General features: G+C 35.6%; 2 protein-coding genes across 2 annotated transcripts; both read right to left on the bottom strand.

Moving 5' to 3' along the window:
- Positions 1-12845: 12845 nt before the first annotated feature.
- LOC136849477 (uncharacterized) lies at positions 12846-13454 on the bottom strand. The gene has a single exon (XM_067122825.1). The coding sequence runs from the start codon at positions 13452-13454 to the stop codon at positions 12846-12848; it is 609 nt and encodes a 202-aa protein (XP_066978926.1).
- A 93-nt stretch (positions 13455-13547) lies between these two features.
- On the bottom strand, positions 13548-14357 carry LOC136849476 (zinc finger MYM-type protein 1-like). Its single transcript, XM_067122824.1, has one exon. The coding sequence runs from the start codon at positions 14355-14357 to the stop codon at positions 13548-13550; it is 810 nt and encodes a 269-aa protein (XP_066978925.1).
- Positions 14358-16823: the final 2466 nt, after the last annotated feature.

Genomic DNA, 16823 nt, shown 5'->3' with positions numbered 1-16823 from the left:
ACTACACAAGCATAGTAAACCATCCTAATCTTTGAGTAAACCAGTCAAGGTTCATTTCGACATTTCCTTAAATAAAATAAGATGAGAGACGAGTGCAGTCGGAGTCAATTGTTCAGACTATTTATTATCATCGATGAAGATGATAAGGCTATTAATACACACCTTTATGCGAGGTATCAGTATAGATAAATGTTCAGTACTTGGGTTTCTTATCAACATTGCAACATGTTTGCCATGTGAACTTAGGCCAGGTCAGTACTGGGATAGGTGACCACCTACGAAAGTCAGGGGACGTTGGACTTGAGTCCTACGATCATCTGAGAAGCTAAAAGCACCGCAGTAAACTTAGGAGTCGAGCGGAACTCAAGGATCTATTATTAGTATGTAAGGTCCTCCGTTGTCATTTCAACAGCTTGGATTTCGTTTTCAGTGTCCAGTTTCTCTCTCTTAACTTCCCATACTGATTTCCAGGCAATGTCGTGACTCATTGTCGCTTTCCAAGGGCAATGTGTGTTATAAATGAATTAAACATATGTTCTTTTTAAAAGGTAGATGCATTGACCCTCAGTTCAATTTTTTTTTTTCATTCAGACTTGGAGCTGGCACGAGGGGACCTAGAGGCAATTATTATTATTATTATTATTATTATTATTATTATTATTATTATTATTATTATTATTATTATTATTATTATTATTATTATTCATTTGATGAAACCTCTTCATATAGAACAAACCCACCGTTGATTTGTGTAAAGGCAGTAAGCTATATAATGGCAAATGGTCTTATTCATAAGCTTCCTTGACGCAAAATATGACAACAAAGCAAAAAAACACAAAATATGACAGGGCCACTGACTTGAAATTCAAGCTTCCTAAGAATATTATGGTTTTCATTAGGAAGAAGTAAGAGGAAATAAAGTGAAATACAGAAAGAAGAAATCCCACTTATCAAAAAAAATTAATAAATAAATAAACAGATAATAATGTATTCAAATGCAAGAAGAAGACTATTCGGGTAGAAATGCATTGCATTTTCGCTTGAACTTCTGAAGTTCCAATTGCACGACATCCTCTGAGAGGCTGTTCCACAGTCCAACGGTGGGAGGAATAAAGGACCTCTGGAACTGAGAAGTTCGACAGTGAGGCACATTTACTGCATATTGGTGCTGTTGTACAGCGAATCTGGTTGCTCTCGGCAGATAAAGGGGATCAGGGATCAATCGTGAATGTGAAAGATCTCTGTCTTCAAATACAACTTATGAAGATGTGACAAACAAGAGACCATCCGTCGATGGTCCAAGTCATAACTGCTACCATTAGGAAACAGAAACCTACCACCTCGAACAACTCTATCTAAAAGAGATAAATCTCTGGCATAAGTAGACATTCACACCGGAGAACAGTATTCCAGTAAGGAAGCACAAACGACCTAGAACAGGTTGCATTGATTTTATCAGTTATAAATATATGAGGCCTTGCGAACAATACCTAACTTTCGTGCGGCATTTGCTGAAACTTTCATGAGATGTTTCTCAGAAGTTAGATGTGAGTCAAAAAGTTACACCTAGAATAGTTAAAGCTTCAGACTCATTCAGCAAAGTTCCATCCACCTGAAGGGGACGATGGGGTGGGAAATCTGCACGAGATCTGTTAATCAACAGTGTTTTCGTTTTACTGGAGTTCAGTCTCTTGCCCCACCGATTACACCATTCCCTGATACGGTCCATGTTCCGATTGAGGCTGAGGGCAGCTTCATTCCTCGTAAGTGGAGACATTACCTCTCCCACAAGTGTTGCATCATCGGCTTACTGAACGATCTTGTTTTCCATGCCAACAGTCGTATCACTTGCAACAGCGTCTTTTTAGCATTATAGGACTTTCAATTAGCTCGTTAGCCTGTAACTTATCAAAAGGTTAACTTAAAAACAAGTAGATTAAAAAAAATATTTGCTTCTATGTGTCCTTATGTTGTAGGTTCATTCCATATACTTGACGCTGATCTATTCTCATCTTTAATGTGTATGACTTTGCTATTGTTATTTCATATATTCTAAACCACAAAGAGCTGCAGAATATACCATAGGGAAAAACAGAGGAAATAAAATGGAAAAATTCCCATCTTCGTAGTCACGCCACGACTGGGTTGATTAAAAATTAACGTATTTTCTTTTATTGATTATCACTCTGTTCTCATCTTCATCTTTTTCCTCATTGTGTAGAGTTATTATTACAGCATCTCTCCCATTACAGTATGTCACAAAGTTAGGCAACGTTTGCCATGGCAACAGCAAAGAACAAAAGCTAAACGAACACGGGCCTTGGGAAGTGCCGTGAATTAATGGAGGTTACATCACAGGAATCATTGGCACCTGACGCGCTGAATCAAGTGCCCTTGTCACCTCCATGGACGGAAGAGCCTCCTTTCATTGCTCTCCCTGGCAGCGTCCATTCAGGAGGACCTCCCATAGCATCCTGAAGCCTAGAACTGTCCTGGACATGTCTCACTACGACTACTGCACGATATCATCGTCCGAGGACTTTTGTGAAGGTATTATTTTGAACAGTGTTCTCGAGAGCTATACTCGGCTCTGTGCGCCACAGAGCCGAGTAGCTACTTCATCTTTGCCAATGAAGGATGGGATGATTTATCTATTCATTAATTTATCTCTTCAGACAACTTTTCTACTAGTCGCGTAAAAATTGCGAAAGACGCTAAGCAATCTAAATCTAATATTCAAGTTATGAAGTCTATAAACAACCAAATGAAAGGCAGAGCTGAAGAATATATCTGAGCATGTCTAGACGCAGTCATTGCCAAGGTTAACCGGGTTTAAAGGAGTTAGATCTAAAAGGACATCACATGTAACTAATTGTTTCCTGAAGGCATACTGGCTGTCAGGAAGCATGGGCATGCATCTCTCTCTCTCTCTCTCTCTCTCTCTCTCTCTCTCTACTGTGGTTATTGTAATTACGTACGTACGTATCCTGCAAAAAGTGACCATATATATATATATATATATATATATATATATATATATATATATATATATATATATATCACATTGATACACATACACACACACACATATATATATATAATATATATATATATATATATATATATATATATATATATATATATATATATATATATACAGATCTATCTGCTAATAAAGAGAGCCATAAGTACTACAAACAAAACAATGGATCTACCCCATTCTTTTCCTTCCCCTTTAGCTTGCTAATCGATCAATAAACACCTTTCCTCTCAGCTGATTGGCTGATTCCATCGTATACCACTGTAAAATAGATGCACTCTATTGGCCATAGCGATCGATAATGTCCTCTCAGGCACCTAGACTACCGCCGATACACCCTCGGTATTGTTTACAGCTCGCATACATTCGGCGGTCAACATTTTGCTTACGTTCGAAGCTTCGCAAATACGAATGTGATGAGGAGAAATGAATGGCGAAATGGTGATTCATCTCTCTCTCTCTCTCTCTCTCTCTCTCTCTCTCTCTCTCTCTCTATAAGTGTAGCAAAGAACGTCACCTCCAGAATAAGATCCTCGGCAAAAATTTATAAAGAAAACATTAAATTTTCCCCAGATTAGTATACGATGTTCATTATTAGGGCCATCTTGCGTTACATTTTCAGTAGATATATTGAAGCATCCTCTTATCACCTACTATGATATTCTGACTATGCAGTTCTACAAACTTAGCCCAGCTATGCAGTATCTCTGGACGGTAGTCAAGTTAGTTTTATAGTTGAGCATGTTAATAAAAAGAAAACAAGTAATAAATGCGCTGAAGTTTCTTCGGGGCAATCGAGTTTTCTGTACAGCGTATAATCAAGGCCACCGAAAATAGATCTATCTTTCGGTGGTCTCGGTATAATGCTGTGTGCCGTGGCCCATGAAACTTTAACCCCGGCCCGGTGGTGGCCTATCCTATACCGTTGTCAGAAGCACGATTATGGTTAACTTTAACCTAAAAAAAAATAAAAACTACTAGGGCTAGAGGGCTGCAATTTGGTATGTTTGATGAATGGAGGGTGGATGATCAACACACCAATTTGCAGCCCTCTAGTCTCAGTAGTTTTTAAGATCTGAGGGAGAACAGAAAAAAGTGCAGACAGGCAGACAAAGCCGGCACAACAGTTTTCTTTTACAGAAAACGAAAAAGATTGGGGAGGGGGAGAAATTACACCTCGTCAACAATTATGCAAAAGACAATTTTTTCAAGACTTGACTCACCAGTCTGATGGGGAAGTCAGTGTAAATTCTAAGAATTCTACAATTTTTTAAAATAAACGAACGAGTATTACTTGCCCGTTGCTATGCCGCCGGCATATTTCTAATTTATTCCCCTAAGCATTCAGCTCGGCCAGTAACCTTTAATTCTTGTGTTTTCTGTATTTCCCTTTACCTCTTCTTACTTTTTCCTAATGAACACCATATTCTTTGGAAGCTTGAATTCCAAGTCAGTGACCCCTATGGTGGGTTGTTCCATATGATTAGGTTTTATCTTCTGAATAATAATAATAATAATAATAATAATAATAATAATAATAATAATAATAATAATAATAAAGTATGCACTGCGTCTAAAGAATATCTAGCTACAGAGAAATGTTGCTACTAGGTGCTTATACAAGAGCAGCGTCACGTTTTAACGAAAGCTGTAATAAAGACTACATGACCGTCTGTTTACATGAGCCAAATTCCTTAGGCTTCATTGTATGATGCCCCATGACCTTTATTCTTTTACTTCAGAGGGCAACGTCATTTACTTGTTGCTACAAGCAGTAAACTGAACAAATGATTTAATTGATAAAACAGTTTTTTTTTCTTTGACGACGCAACAGATATTCATTGTGAAGAGTAGTGTTAGGGAAGAATAATTGCATTCAGAGTTAAAATTCACTCGTGTCTTTATCTCTTTAATTTTCTTTTGGCCAGGACTAGAGACACGATTGAAGTGGCTACTTACGTCGTCCTTCAAACAACGTGAATATAATGGTCATGAAATCAGTGACTGCTTCTCGCTAGGCTCTCGTACTGACGTCGTGATTTCCACAAAGTGAATAGAACGGTCATGAAATCAGTGACTGCTTCTCGCTTGGCTCTCGTACTGCCTCATCGCCTTCTTCCTATTTCGGTAGGCTGCATTCTCAGAAGAAACTAACCCATCTCTTTCGTCAGAATTGTATTCCATTTATCTTTTCTCTTCCCGTACCCTTCACGAGTGTAGGCTAAAAAGGTAAGGTATTTCATACGTCTCTTTTGTTGGCATTTTCCACACGTAAAGAAATAATGTTGGAATCTGGAATCGCGAAAAGTGAATTTTGGTTGCTTTTCTCGTTTGCAGACTTCACAAACGAAGAGACAAGTTGTCCGTGATCAACGAATTATTATTATTATTATTATTATTATTATTATTCAGAAGATGAACCCTATTCATATGGAACAAGCCCACCAAAGGGGCCATTGACTTGAAATTCCAGATTCCAAAGAAAATGGTGTTCATTAGGAAGAAGTAACACAAGGTAATGGGAAATACAGAAAGAAGAGATCAGTTATTAAAAAAAGTAGGTAATCCTTCTATACTCTGTTGAACCTGTATGAGGTGCAAAAAAACGAGCAGGTAAAAGAGAACTGCTTCAAGATCCTGGCAGTTTATATAGCGGCAGACTGGCGCCGTGCCGCGAAAGACAATGAGATTGTGTGTGACCTGAGGTCGATAATAATTAACAATAATATACAGCGAGCAAGTAAAATTATAATATAAAAGCAGACGGAATTCCAATGTGGATATAATCTTGATGCCTGTGAACGAAGAAATACAAGATACACAATTGACAACAGGTGAACAAATACATACATAGTTGAAATGACTGAAATCACGTGACCTGGCACGTTAGGCGTGACCAATTGTATAGGCGAAGAAAATGGGACGCCACCATAGAAAACTTGCTCAGCGGAGACTTAGCGAATGACACGTTCGATGGAGACTCTGCTGACGGGTCTGTAGGTAGCTTTACAAACCCGCGGTCTACTGTAGATAGAACAAGTCAGCCAGCACGCCGCGCAGCTTTGGGTATGAACCACCAATACTGTGCCGTCACTCTCCCTGGTCTCACACACGTGGTTAACCAAAACATATCCATAGAGGTAAGGTAAATAACAGGACTTGCTGTATGCCCATATATCTTTTTATTCATTCATTCGTTCTATCAGTAGTAACTGCGGAGTATTTGGCTGTTCTAATTCACGTGAAAAAACGAGAAGCTCGAATATAAAATGCCATCGTTTTCCAGAAAACAAAGCCATACATAGGCCAGTGGGTACAACTTATGTGGAAACAGTTAAATATTGACCCTCTTGGAAATACGATATCTTTCAAAATCCTAAGGCAGAAAGAGAAGTTTTTGTGTTCTCGGATGTTCCCCATTCAATCAAATTAGTTGGAAATGATTTTATTGATTCGGGTATTTTCCTTAACAATGGAGAGTGGATTTCAGGTGCTGGCATAAGAGAAATGCTTAGTAAAACCAAAACAGAATATGGGCTTGCATGCAAGATCAGTGAAACGCATTTAAATGCAACTGGTCAACAATGACAGCGCGTTAAATTAGCAGTGCAACTGCTATCTAGATCATGTGCCAACTCAGTAAAAGATTTAGGCGAAGAGGAACTGCTGGAGTGTCAAAACTGGAGTCAAACATCCCATTTTATTCTTTTAATGAATGACTGATTCGACACCATAATTATTCATGCATGCATGGAGAGTTTGGTAAAAGCAATGCTTTTGGTATTGATGTAGAAAACAAACGGGTACAGTGCTCAAAGTCATCGAGGTGATGAGTATTATGAGAGTTAAAAGTCGTAATACAAAAGTCTTTTCAAGTTAAAAGTCGTCAATACAAAAGTCTTTTCAAGTTCCAGAAAGGAGTCGCTCCAGTCACGATCCCTTCAAAAATTTTATCATGTCGAGACTCAGCCTTCATATCAGTGTTACCTTTTGTCCAATAAAAACATGGATAATCAAAAGAAAACACCACAATGGGATCAAAAGGTAGGTAAATTACCAGTTTTCCTTTTATTTATCACAGATATAAGGACAATGCATACACCTAGCATAAACATAAGCACTAACTGAACAAAATTAATCTACAAAACTTACTTTGACTTGGTGTTTTAATATGTTAAAAGACCTGTCTCATAGTATTGACTACCCACTGACACAAAGATTAAATCAACATTGCCCTGAACATTTCTTTGGGTGCAGAAGGCAAATGGATGGTCACCATGATCATCCAAATGAAGTGAATTTTAAATTTAGGCTAAAATAATTGTTGTTAGGGAAGGAAATGAAGGTAATGAGTGAAAAGTGCAATATTACCTCAGTTGAAAAATCGCTTGAATCTACCAGTGAAGATGAATATATAACAAAAGAAAGGGAGTTAGCATTAGAAATATGTCTAACAACACAGATGTTTAGAAATTTAGATTTTGATTTAGAAAAAGATGTTTCTGACGAGGAACAAGACCTTTTGAGAGCGAATACAGAAATAAAAAAAAAAATATCGAGAAAGTCATTGAGGACGATGTTTTTGAACAAGACCTTTTGAGAGCGAACACAGAAATAAAAAAAAAAATATCGAGAAAGTCATTGAGGAGGAGGCTCGTAAATACACTGGGGGGATATAATGTCAGAAAATTTTTTGTGAGATATCCTGAGTTAGGAAATAAGAATAAAGAAGTACCAAGGAAGGATACTTGGATAGGCTGTGTTAGTAGGGGGGAGTTGATCCACTTTCTAGTGATTTTTTCTTTTTTGTCATAGTTAGTACTAATGCGGGCGATCTTGAATGCTGTACACGGGAAAGCTCTCATGGAGGGCAAACATTGTTTTAAAAAGCTTTGCTTTGAATTAAACAAGTCTGGTATTGAAGTTCCTGACGATATTATTGCTTTTTTGCTAAGATATCAGATTTTCGAATGAGGTATCTTAATAATTTGACAAGGTACAAGAAAGTTCAAGGGCAGCCACGCAAGAAAGCGCTAAAAAAAAAAATGAAAGTTGTAATTTGATCAAATATTTTCAAAATGCAAATTGTTGTTTTATTTACATTCTTTTGACACTTGAAATATCACATTTTCAAAAACATTCTCTTCTAAAAAAAAAAAAAAAGAAGTTCTAATGTACAGTAGTTGGTTCTTCCTTGACCATGATACAGATTATCTTCATTCAGACTTTCAGCACAAAACCGAAGTAAATAGTTTTTTCTCATTAAGATCGATATATATACAATATATATATATGTATATGTATGTATATATATATATATATATATATATATATATATATATATATATATATATATATGTATATGTATATATGATATGACTAGGTGCGTAGAAGAGGTTTAAAATTGGTACACTGTCTGGCTGGCCTGTTCTATCTGGACCGAGGTTGAACCAGCAAGGTTTCATCATCCAGAGGCGGGAGTAAAAAGGTCCCTTTCGAAATTAAAATTAAATTCGGCAATCATGATTTCGTGTTAAGTAAAAGTCCCACTGACAATTTCGTTCACGTTCACATCCAGTAAAAGTCTTCTTTTTTTTTTTTTTTTAGTTTTGTGTAAAAGAAAAGTATTGTGCCGGCTTTGTCTGTCCGTCCACACTTTCCCCGCCCCCGCACTTTTTCTGTCCGTCCTCAGATCTTAAAAACTACTGAGGCTAGAGGGCTGCAAATTGATATGTTAATCATCCACCCTCCAATCATCAAACATACCAAATTGCAGCCCTCTAGCCTCAGTAGTTTTTATTTGATTTAAGGTTAAAATTAGCCATAATCGTGCTTCTGGCAACGATATATTATAGGCCATCATCGGGACGTGGTTAATTAAAGATTCATGGGCCGCGGCTCATACAGCATTATACCGAGACCACCGAAAGATAGATCTATTTTCGGTGGTCTTGATCGAGGTCTTGACCTTGGCCTTGATTATACGCTGTAGCGGCTGCAAAGAAAACTCGATTGCGCTGAAGAAACTTCGGCGCAATTTTTACTTGTTTCATTACGTGTTTTATTCCGACAGCAAATCACTTTTAATTAGATTTTCTATCGAAATAATATTCGATTTCATCTCTTTTGGGATGGATTATTTATTTGTTTACTTATGCATTTTTAAATTATCATTTCTCTGTGTTTATGTTTATTCAGTGACCAATTTTATACCGATTTTTTTTTCTCTGCTTGAAATAATCCTTTGCCTTATATTCAGACATGAACTCTCTGTACAATAAGCTTGCTCTTGTTTTTATTCATTTCTATATATATATATTTACCTATTAGTCAGTTTATGCGAAAGATATTTGTACATAATCAATACGCTTGCTCTTTGTTTTTACTCATTTACATATCTACCTGTTATTAATTCATGCGATAGATACTTGAACATAATAATAAATAACCCAATAACCCAGAATGGCTTCCAAGAGACACATGCATGAAAACGAATACACGCTGTGTTAATTATAGATTGGGTTATTTTCGTCTAAAGGTAAAAAAAAAAAAAAACAGTTTATGAAATCGTACGACGTATGTGAGAATTAAACGAATATTTTCGGAAGCTCATATGTTATTTTTTTTTTTTTAATTCTACCAAAACACGGTGAAGGAAAGTGCTTCAAAGCACGAACAGTTCTAAAAACATGCAAGTCACTGTTACGAATCTTCCTACTCGAAAATAGCATTGTTTTCTAAGTCAAAGCGAGCCACTGTTGATTTTTCCTTCAGTAAAATGTTTTTTTTTTTTTTGGTTATTTGATAAATTATTTTTCGGATTTAAGTGAGATTTGAAGGAGAAGAAGAATCCTTGTTCAAGAGTGATTTCTTGACATCAGTGGTGAGTCACCAGTTGTCAACGTGTAAACATTATTGTTGGAAGATATTTTGATACCAATAGAAGCAGCGGTCAGTCAGTGAGAAGAATGAATTATTCTGAATGTGTGTTGTTGGTTCATATACCCATGTGACCTTACTGCAAGAAAAAAAAAATTCCTTATTCATTCCACATACTATATATATATATATATATATATATATATATATATATATATATATATATATATATATATATATATATATATATATACATAATAGACACAAACATGTATATATATATATATATATATATATATATATATATATATATATATATATATATATATATATATATATATATATATATATATATATATATATATATATATATATATATAGTATATATAACTTCTTATTCGTTCAACATACTACAGTATATATATACAACATATATATACACATAATATACACACATATACATATATGAATATATATATATATATATATATATATATATATATATATATATATATATATATATATATATATAAATAGACCTTTATATATTAGTAATTAAGTAAAAAGCATGCGACATACTTGTTTGAATCACTACAGTTTATAAAAACGCCAACCATAAGTTTTCACGAACCGAGAGGGAGAGAGCTTGGTGATAGTATGAAAAAATGGAGGCAAAGTTTTCTACGAAGAAAATAACTGAACGTTCCTTCATATTCTTTAAACTTGACTCCACAATCTCACCACAGAAGCTCAATAAATCTTTTTTATTTTATTTTATCAGAGTTAATTTTTCTTGGATTTGAGAAGTTTGTCGTCAGCGTTATACACGTTATCATAAATGCACGAAAATTGCCAATGAAAAGAAAAGTTATGAAGTTTATCAATAGTTTGTGATAAAGCGGAACAAGAGTTCGGTAAAAAAGAATAAAACCGATCGACGGATAATTGAAAAAACATAATATTAAACTAACTATGTGATTTAGAAGACAACGTAACACGGGAAAAGGAATGAGATTTTGAGAAATCAAGCTTGTGGAAAAGATGTGATTTAAAAACAGCTTACAACCAAAATAAGGTGATCTTGGGTAACAAAGTCGAAGAAAAATTGGTGATTTGAAAGCAATAAAGGATTAAATAGTGGATTTAGGAAGCTTACAAAACAACGGATTGCCCGATAAGGGCCTATTAAGGGCTAACTGCCGCTAACAATAGGAAACAACACAGTGTTAAAAAGTTGTTTTTAGGAAACTGAGAAAGCAACAGATTACCCATTAAGTGCTGATTTGGAAAACCACTCAGCATCAAAGACTTGATTTGGAAAACAACAAAGCAAGGATAGAGCGCTGCTGATTTAGAAGGAAAAAAAACGTAAAACAAGAAATGAGTAATTTGTAAAACAAAACAAGGGAAGGAAATCAATTAAGGAAAATATAACATATCAACGAGAACTGGCTTTAACTTCATTGTACAAGCTGACTACAGTATGTAATGTACACTTATAGTGCAATATTTATAAACTGATATTCAGGTCATTCAAGATATGCGATAACAATGAATATTGTGCGACAAAGGATGATACAGTGACAATGTATAATTATTGATGTCCAAGTATTAGAATGCATAAAAACTCATCATTTCATTATACATTTGACAATCGCAGAATTTCGTAACGTCGGCATGTAATATCATCCTAAGATTAATTAAACTGAGCACTTATAAATCTATAGAATATCATTACGGATAAATCGAAGCAATGTGTTAAACCCTCATTACACTATTATATTCATCGTATGGGGCACACTCATTGATCTTAAACCACATTCTTTAATAAATGTGTCATTATTAATAGCCTTCCATTCATTACCAGCTTCTCCTCCCTCAAATGACCTTGAATGGGGCTGAGGAAGCCTCATATTTCATCCTCTCGAGTTATTACGTGTTTATGAATCTTTGCTGAAATGTTCGAGTTGCATCAACACACAAATTGGGTGAGACAAACCAAGGCTGGATTTGGTGAGATCTGAGAGGTGAAAACAAACAAATGGAACAAATATTTACGTGACTCCTGTCCCATTTTTTATACCTTTATTTCCCCTTTTCAGCCATGAGGTTTTTTTTTAGCTACTGCTGAACGCATGGAATTGCGAAGTATTAATTTTTAAATGAGACTTTAGTAATAGTTTTTTTTCAAGAGTATTTAACTGGATAATATATTTACAGGAAACACGAGAGCATATTGAACCAGGTCTAACATCAGTGGCATAGCTATAGCCTTCCATCAGTGGGGGGGCCGAGCTATTTTATGGGGGGCCAAAGAAAATGGCATAAAACTTATATGAAAATTATATAATTAGTAAAAGATACTATTCTCAAGTGTATATATCCATGTAAATAAAGCAAAATAATAACATTAGTAACGAGTAAACATGCATTCGAAATTATGGAGTTCAATTATTTCTCAACTCTTACTATATGCAAATGTAAAGTAAATTTTCCTCACAACTTCGTTCAAAACTATATACATATATATATATATATATATATATATATATATATATATATGCGTGTTGTAAAGGTAACAAGAATCAAACTAATGTTATTAAGGATATAGCAAAACTGTAAATAAACTTGAAATATTTAAAATAATTTCTAAGGTAAATAATATCATCAGCAGCACATATGTCAATTGTATTTAAAAAAATAATAATAATAAAGTAAAATAAACAAATCACTTCTCATCTATATACGATTACAAACTGTACAGGTAACAGGGACCAAAATAAAGTCACTAAGAATATAGCAAATCTGTAATTAAACTAAAAGTATTTTTCCGTATTTCAAATAAAAATATGCCCATGGCATGTAAATGGATCAATATATAATGACACAGCTTTAAGTGTAAACATATACATTATTAAATATCTTTTCAGAAAAGAAGTATCTTTCTATTATCATGTCGCTTGGCAAATTTTGATACAATTTTGTCCATATCGATAGATTTGGCTCTTGACACGTGGATTCCAAGGACAGCAAGTGAGGACAATCGTAAATCATCCATGGTGCTGCGCAGATCATTTTTTATTAGCCTCGTATATGAAAAACTTCGTTCACATGCAGCTGATGTGGGAGGAAGAACTATGGCTATTGTCAGAAGTTGACACAAGTCAGGAAAGGCATCTTTGTAAGGTGACATGAATGAAGACAGTTGTACGAGAGTGGTGATCTTGACTCCCTCTGATTCTTTGCGCTGAATGAGCCTTTTGGCTTGGCGTACTTCTACAGCTAAATCAGACAGTTCAACTCCATACTGGACTGCCATTGGTTCAATGATCTCTGCATTAAAAAATTTGGAGCTTCTTGGATCCAGTGCTGAAATAGACCTCAGTAATTGTTTGTTATCTTCACTGAATCTAGAGTCAAGTTCTGCTAGAAAGCGGTCAAGCACTGGGTAGAACAGATTTACACAAAAGTCATGTTTTGAGTCAGGTGTTTCCTCCTGACCACGGGTAGTACTTGTTGCAAAGCCATCAAGCATGGAAGATTGCTGTCTTTTTCTTCCTTTGCCACGTCTTTTGCTTTAGACCAAAGAATATCCCAATTTGAACCCTCTCTCTCTTGCTCCAGCTCATCATGTAGTCTCAATCATGTCAGCAGCAGCGGCTAGATCAAGTGTAGGTGATTTCAACATATCTGAGAGCAGTTTGGTTCTGTGCAGCAGATTTTCAAACACAACAAGGCTTATGATGAATGAGAAATTAACTGCATTCAAGAGTCCAGCTGCATCAGTAGCACGCTTGCCAGACTGCTCATTGGCTACTTCCTCTAGAGTTTGGAAAATAGCTGGTAGTTTCAGCAGCATTACTTTGCAGGCTGCGTAATGACATGCCCATCTTGTGTCACTCAATTTTTTAAGCTTTTGGGGTTGTTTGTCCGGAAATAGCTTGTTTTGTTTTTGCAGGAACAACTCGTGCAGCACAGCTGATGACATAAACACATATATGGATTCCAACAATCCAAGGAACTGGTCTGCAATCTTGACAGACTTAACAACATCCACAATCACCAAGTTTAGGCGGTGATTATAACAATGAATATAAGTTGCTTCTGGTGCAGCCTCTTCTCGGAAAAGTCTTTGTACACCAGAATTTTTCCCACTCATTACTGAGGCTCCATCATATGTTTGACCAACGCAATTTTTTGCATCAATATTGCATGTCAGTAACATTTCACATATGCTGTTTTGAGATACTCTGCATTTAGTTTTATGCAGTCTTACGAACCCCAAAAACTCCTCATGTAGGGTATGATCAAACAAATACCTAACAACAACAGATAGCTGTTCTCTTCCACTAATGTCCTTTGACTCATCAACCATTATAGAAAACCAAGTAGATTGATAAAGCTCATCTGTTATCTCATCAAGGACGGTTTCGGCCATGATTCCAATAATTTAATTCTGAATGGTAGGACTGGTGTATTTGGCATTCTTGGAAGACAGACGGGCTTTGATAATGGGATCTTTTTCACTGATGAGTTCCATTATTTTCAAGAAAATTGCCCTTATTCATACTGTCAGGACCTTCATGATGGCCCCTTTGTGCAATTTTTTGACGAGCTTTTAGGCATAAAACTTTGGCCACCTCCTTGATATAATGCCTATTTTCTGCTACAGTTTCATCATGGGCAGATGTTAAGGATTTAGCTATAGTGTTTCCTCTAGCTATGTGTTCTTCAAAATCTTTCCAAGTACACATGGAGTACCTATGAAAATCACTTTTCTCATGATGTGAGAAGCCAGCATCTTTTTCTGTTGCTTTCTTTCCACTGTCTGTACCCAGTAGACACAAAGGCTGTTGCAGAGGCTTTATTTGGCTGTGGAAAGTTCCTACAGTAAAAACAATATGCAGCATCTATCATTACGGAGTATTCGAGCCAGGAATGACTTGTATGCCAAGATGCCTTAAATGATCTTAGTCTGTTGCCAATTTGATGAGTTGGAAAACATGCCAGAGCTGGTTGCACAGGTTTTTCGGTTTTACCTTGACTGATATCATTTGGTCCTGGTGGTCTTATTGTAAGTTTTTCACGATGGGTTGTAATTTTCTCAGTCGTATCTGCAGGTTTGGTGTAAGTACTCACCTGTTCTGTTAGATCTTCATCTTCACTATTGGAAGTAGGCATGTCATCCTCCCAAAATATATTTTCATTTTCAATCTCCCCACCCTATAATTCAAGTCATGACGCTTAGAAGGACTATCACATAAATCGGATTCTGCTGGTGCCCGTTTAGAGAAGAAAGTTTTTATGCTACTCTGTTTCTGCATATTGATTTTCTAGGCTATGTTCTTATATTCTGACATAGACTATCATAAAAATAAAGTAGGAGCTGGAAAACCACCACCGTTACCACCGAAACATCAGTAGCCTGCAAGCACAGACCAAAAATGTCAGGAATTTCAGGTTACTAAACAAAACAAAATTTATTCAGGAAACTTCACTAAACAACTATTAAATTGGCTCTGTAATTGTGAAACATTAAGGACATTGCATTATATATATATATATATATATATATATATATATATATATATATATATATATATATATATATATATATATATATATATATAATGACCTACTTTTCAAGATGACTCTAAATTAGTTATCATAGGAAATATACGATCGCCTCCTAGGACAATATAGGTTGTCATTATTTACAATGATATATCAAAAGTAAACTATGGACTAGTCACTAGCCAGTTGCATGAATACAACATCAAATGCCTTGGTTACCATAGCCTGGGAGGCCCGTCTGTTAAGCGTTAGAACTTGAAAATCAAGAAATGTTAGCCTAGTGAGTCGTGTCTATAAACATAAAAGTAAGTTAACCGTAAGATAGAGAGCCAGATGACAGACAGCTTTTTCATCAAAACCAAAATCGATGAAATTCAAAATAAATTGTTTTATACAATTAGGCTTAAGGGCTACATATAATGAGGTAGTTTTTTTATGTATACATCTTACTTTTGTTTTGTGAAAACGTCAAAATTATTCATATTCTATAGAGCACAGGTTCATTGCAGGCTGCTCAATGACCAAGAGCCCATGTCAGCCCAAGGCTGACTTAATCTAAAACATTTTATACAACAGGTTCAAATAGTTTCATAATGTACTTACTTCTTCCCTCTACAATCACACGCGTATGGAGACGACAGAACACAATCCACAACTTAAAGACGGCAACAGGAACTGTATCGTCAAGTGACAGAATTTCGATTCAAATATCATTAACGTTACAGCCTACAGGCAAACACAAAGGAGTTTAAACAACTATCCTACTTGAATGAAACATGAATGGTACATAGCTATTAGCCTAGCTCAAGATGTCATCTATTGCCATGAGAAAAATTCACCATGCAAACAGGGATCGATGCCATATTATCAGAAAGTCGAGAATAATTTTCTTAGTCCTAACTGCCACTGTGACTATTTACCCCTTTAACTTCTGATATATTTGCTACACGCATGCCGTTAATCAGCTCTTTTCTGACTCGTAGTTCATTTATAATTCTTAAGCTTTTTATTCATTTTGATGCCTTTTACTCTGAATATAAATTCATTAATCAGGGCTACTCCCATGAATTTTTGGAAATTTCCACAAAGTGGCAACACTGACGCTGGAGGTCCTTAAAATTAAAATTTAGTCACAAGGGGAATTTCAACTGGGGGGACCAGTGGGGGGGCCAAACATCTGATTGGGGCCAAACATCTGATTGGGGGGCCCGGGCCCGCCCAGGCCCCCCCATAGCGACGCCACTGTCTAACATTAATAATAAATATCATAAAAACAAACACACACACACACACTATATATATATATATATATATATATACTATATATATA

The sequence above is a fragment of the Macrobrachium rosenbergii genome, chromosome 21 (assembly GCF_040412425.1).
Source record: "Macrobrachium rosenbergii isolate ZJJX-2024 chromosome 21, ASM4041242v1, whole genome shotgun sequence".
Lineage (NCBI taxonomy): Eukaryota > Metazoa > Arthropoda > Malacostraca > Decapoda > Palaemonidae > Macrobrachium > Macrobrachium rosenbergii.
This window is presented reverse-complemented; position numbering and strand designations above follow the sequence as displayed.

Bases quoted from the DNA above. Each gene is read 5' to 3' on its own strand.
- LOC136849477 (XM_067122825.1), bottom strand. From the start codon at position 13,454: ATGCTTGATGGCTTTGCAACAAGTACTACCCGTGGTCAGGAGGAAACA.
- LOC136849476 (XM_067122824.1), bottom strand. From the start codon at position 14,357: ATGGCCGAAACCGTCCTTGATGAGATAACAGATGAGCTTTATCAATCT.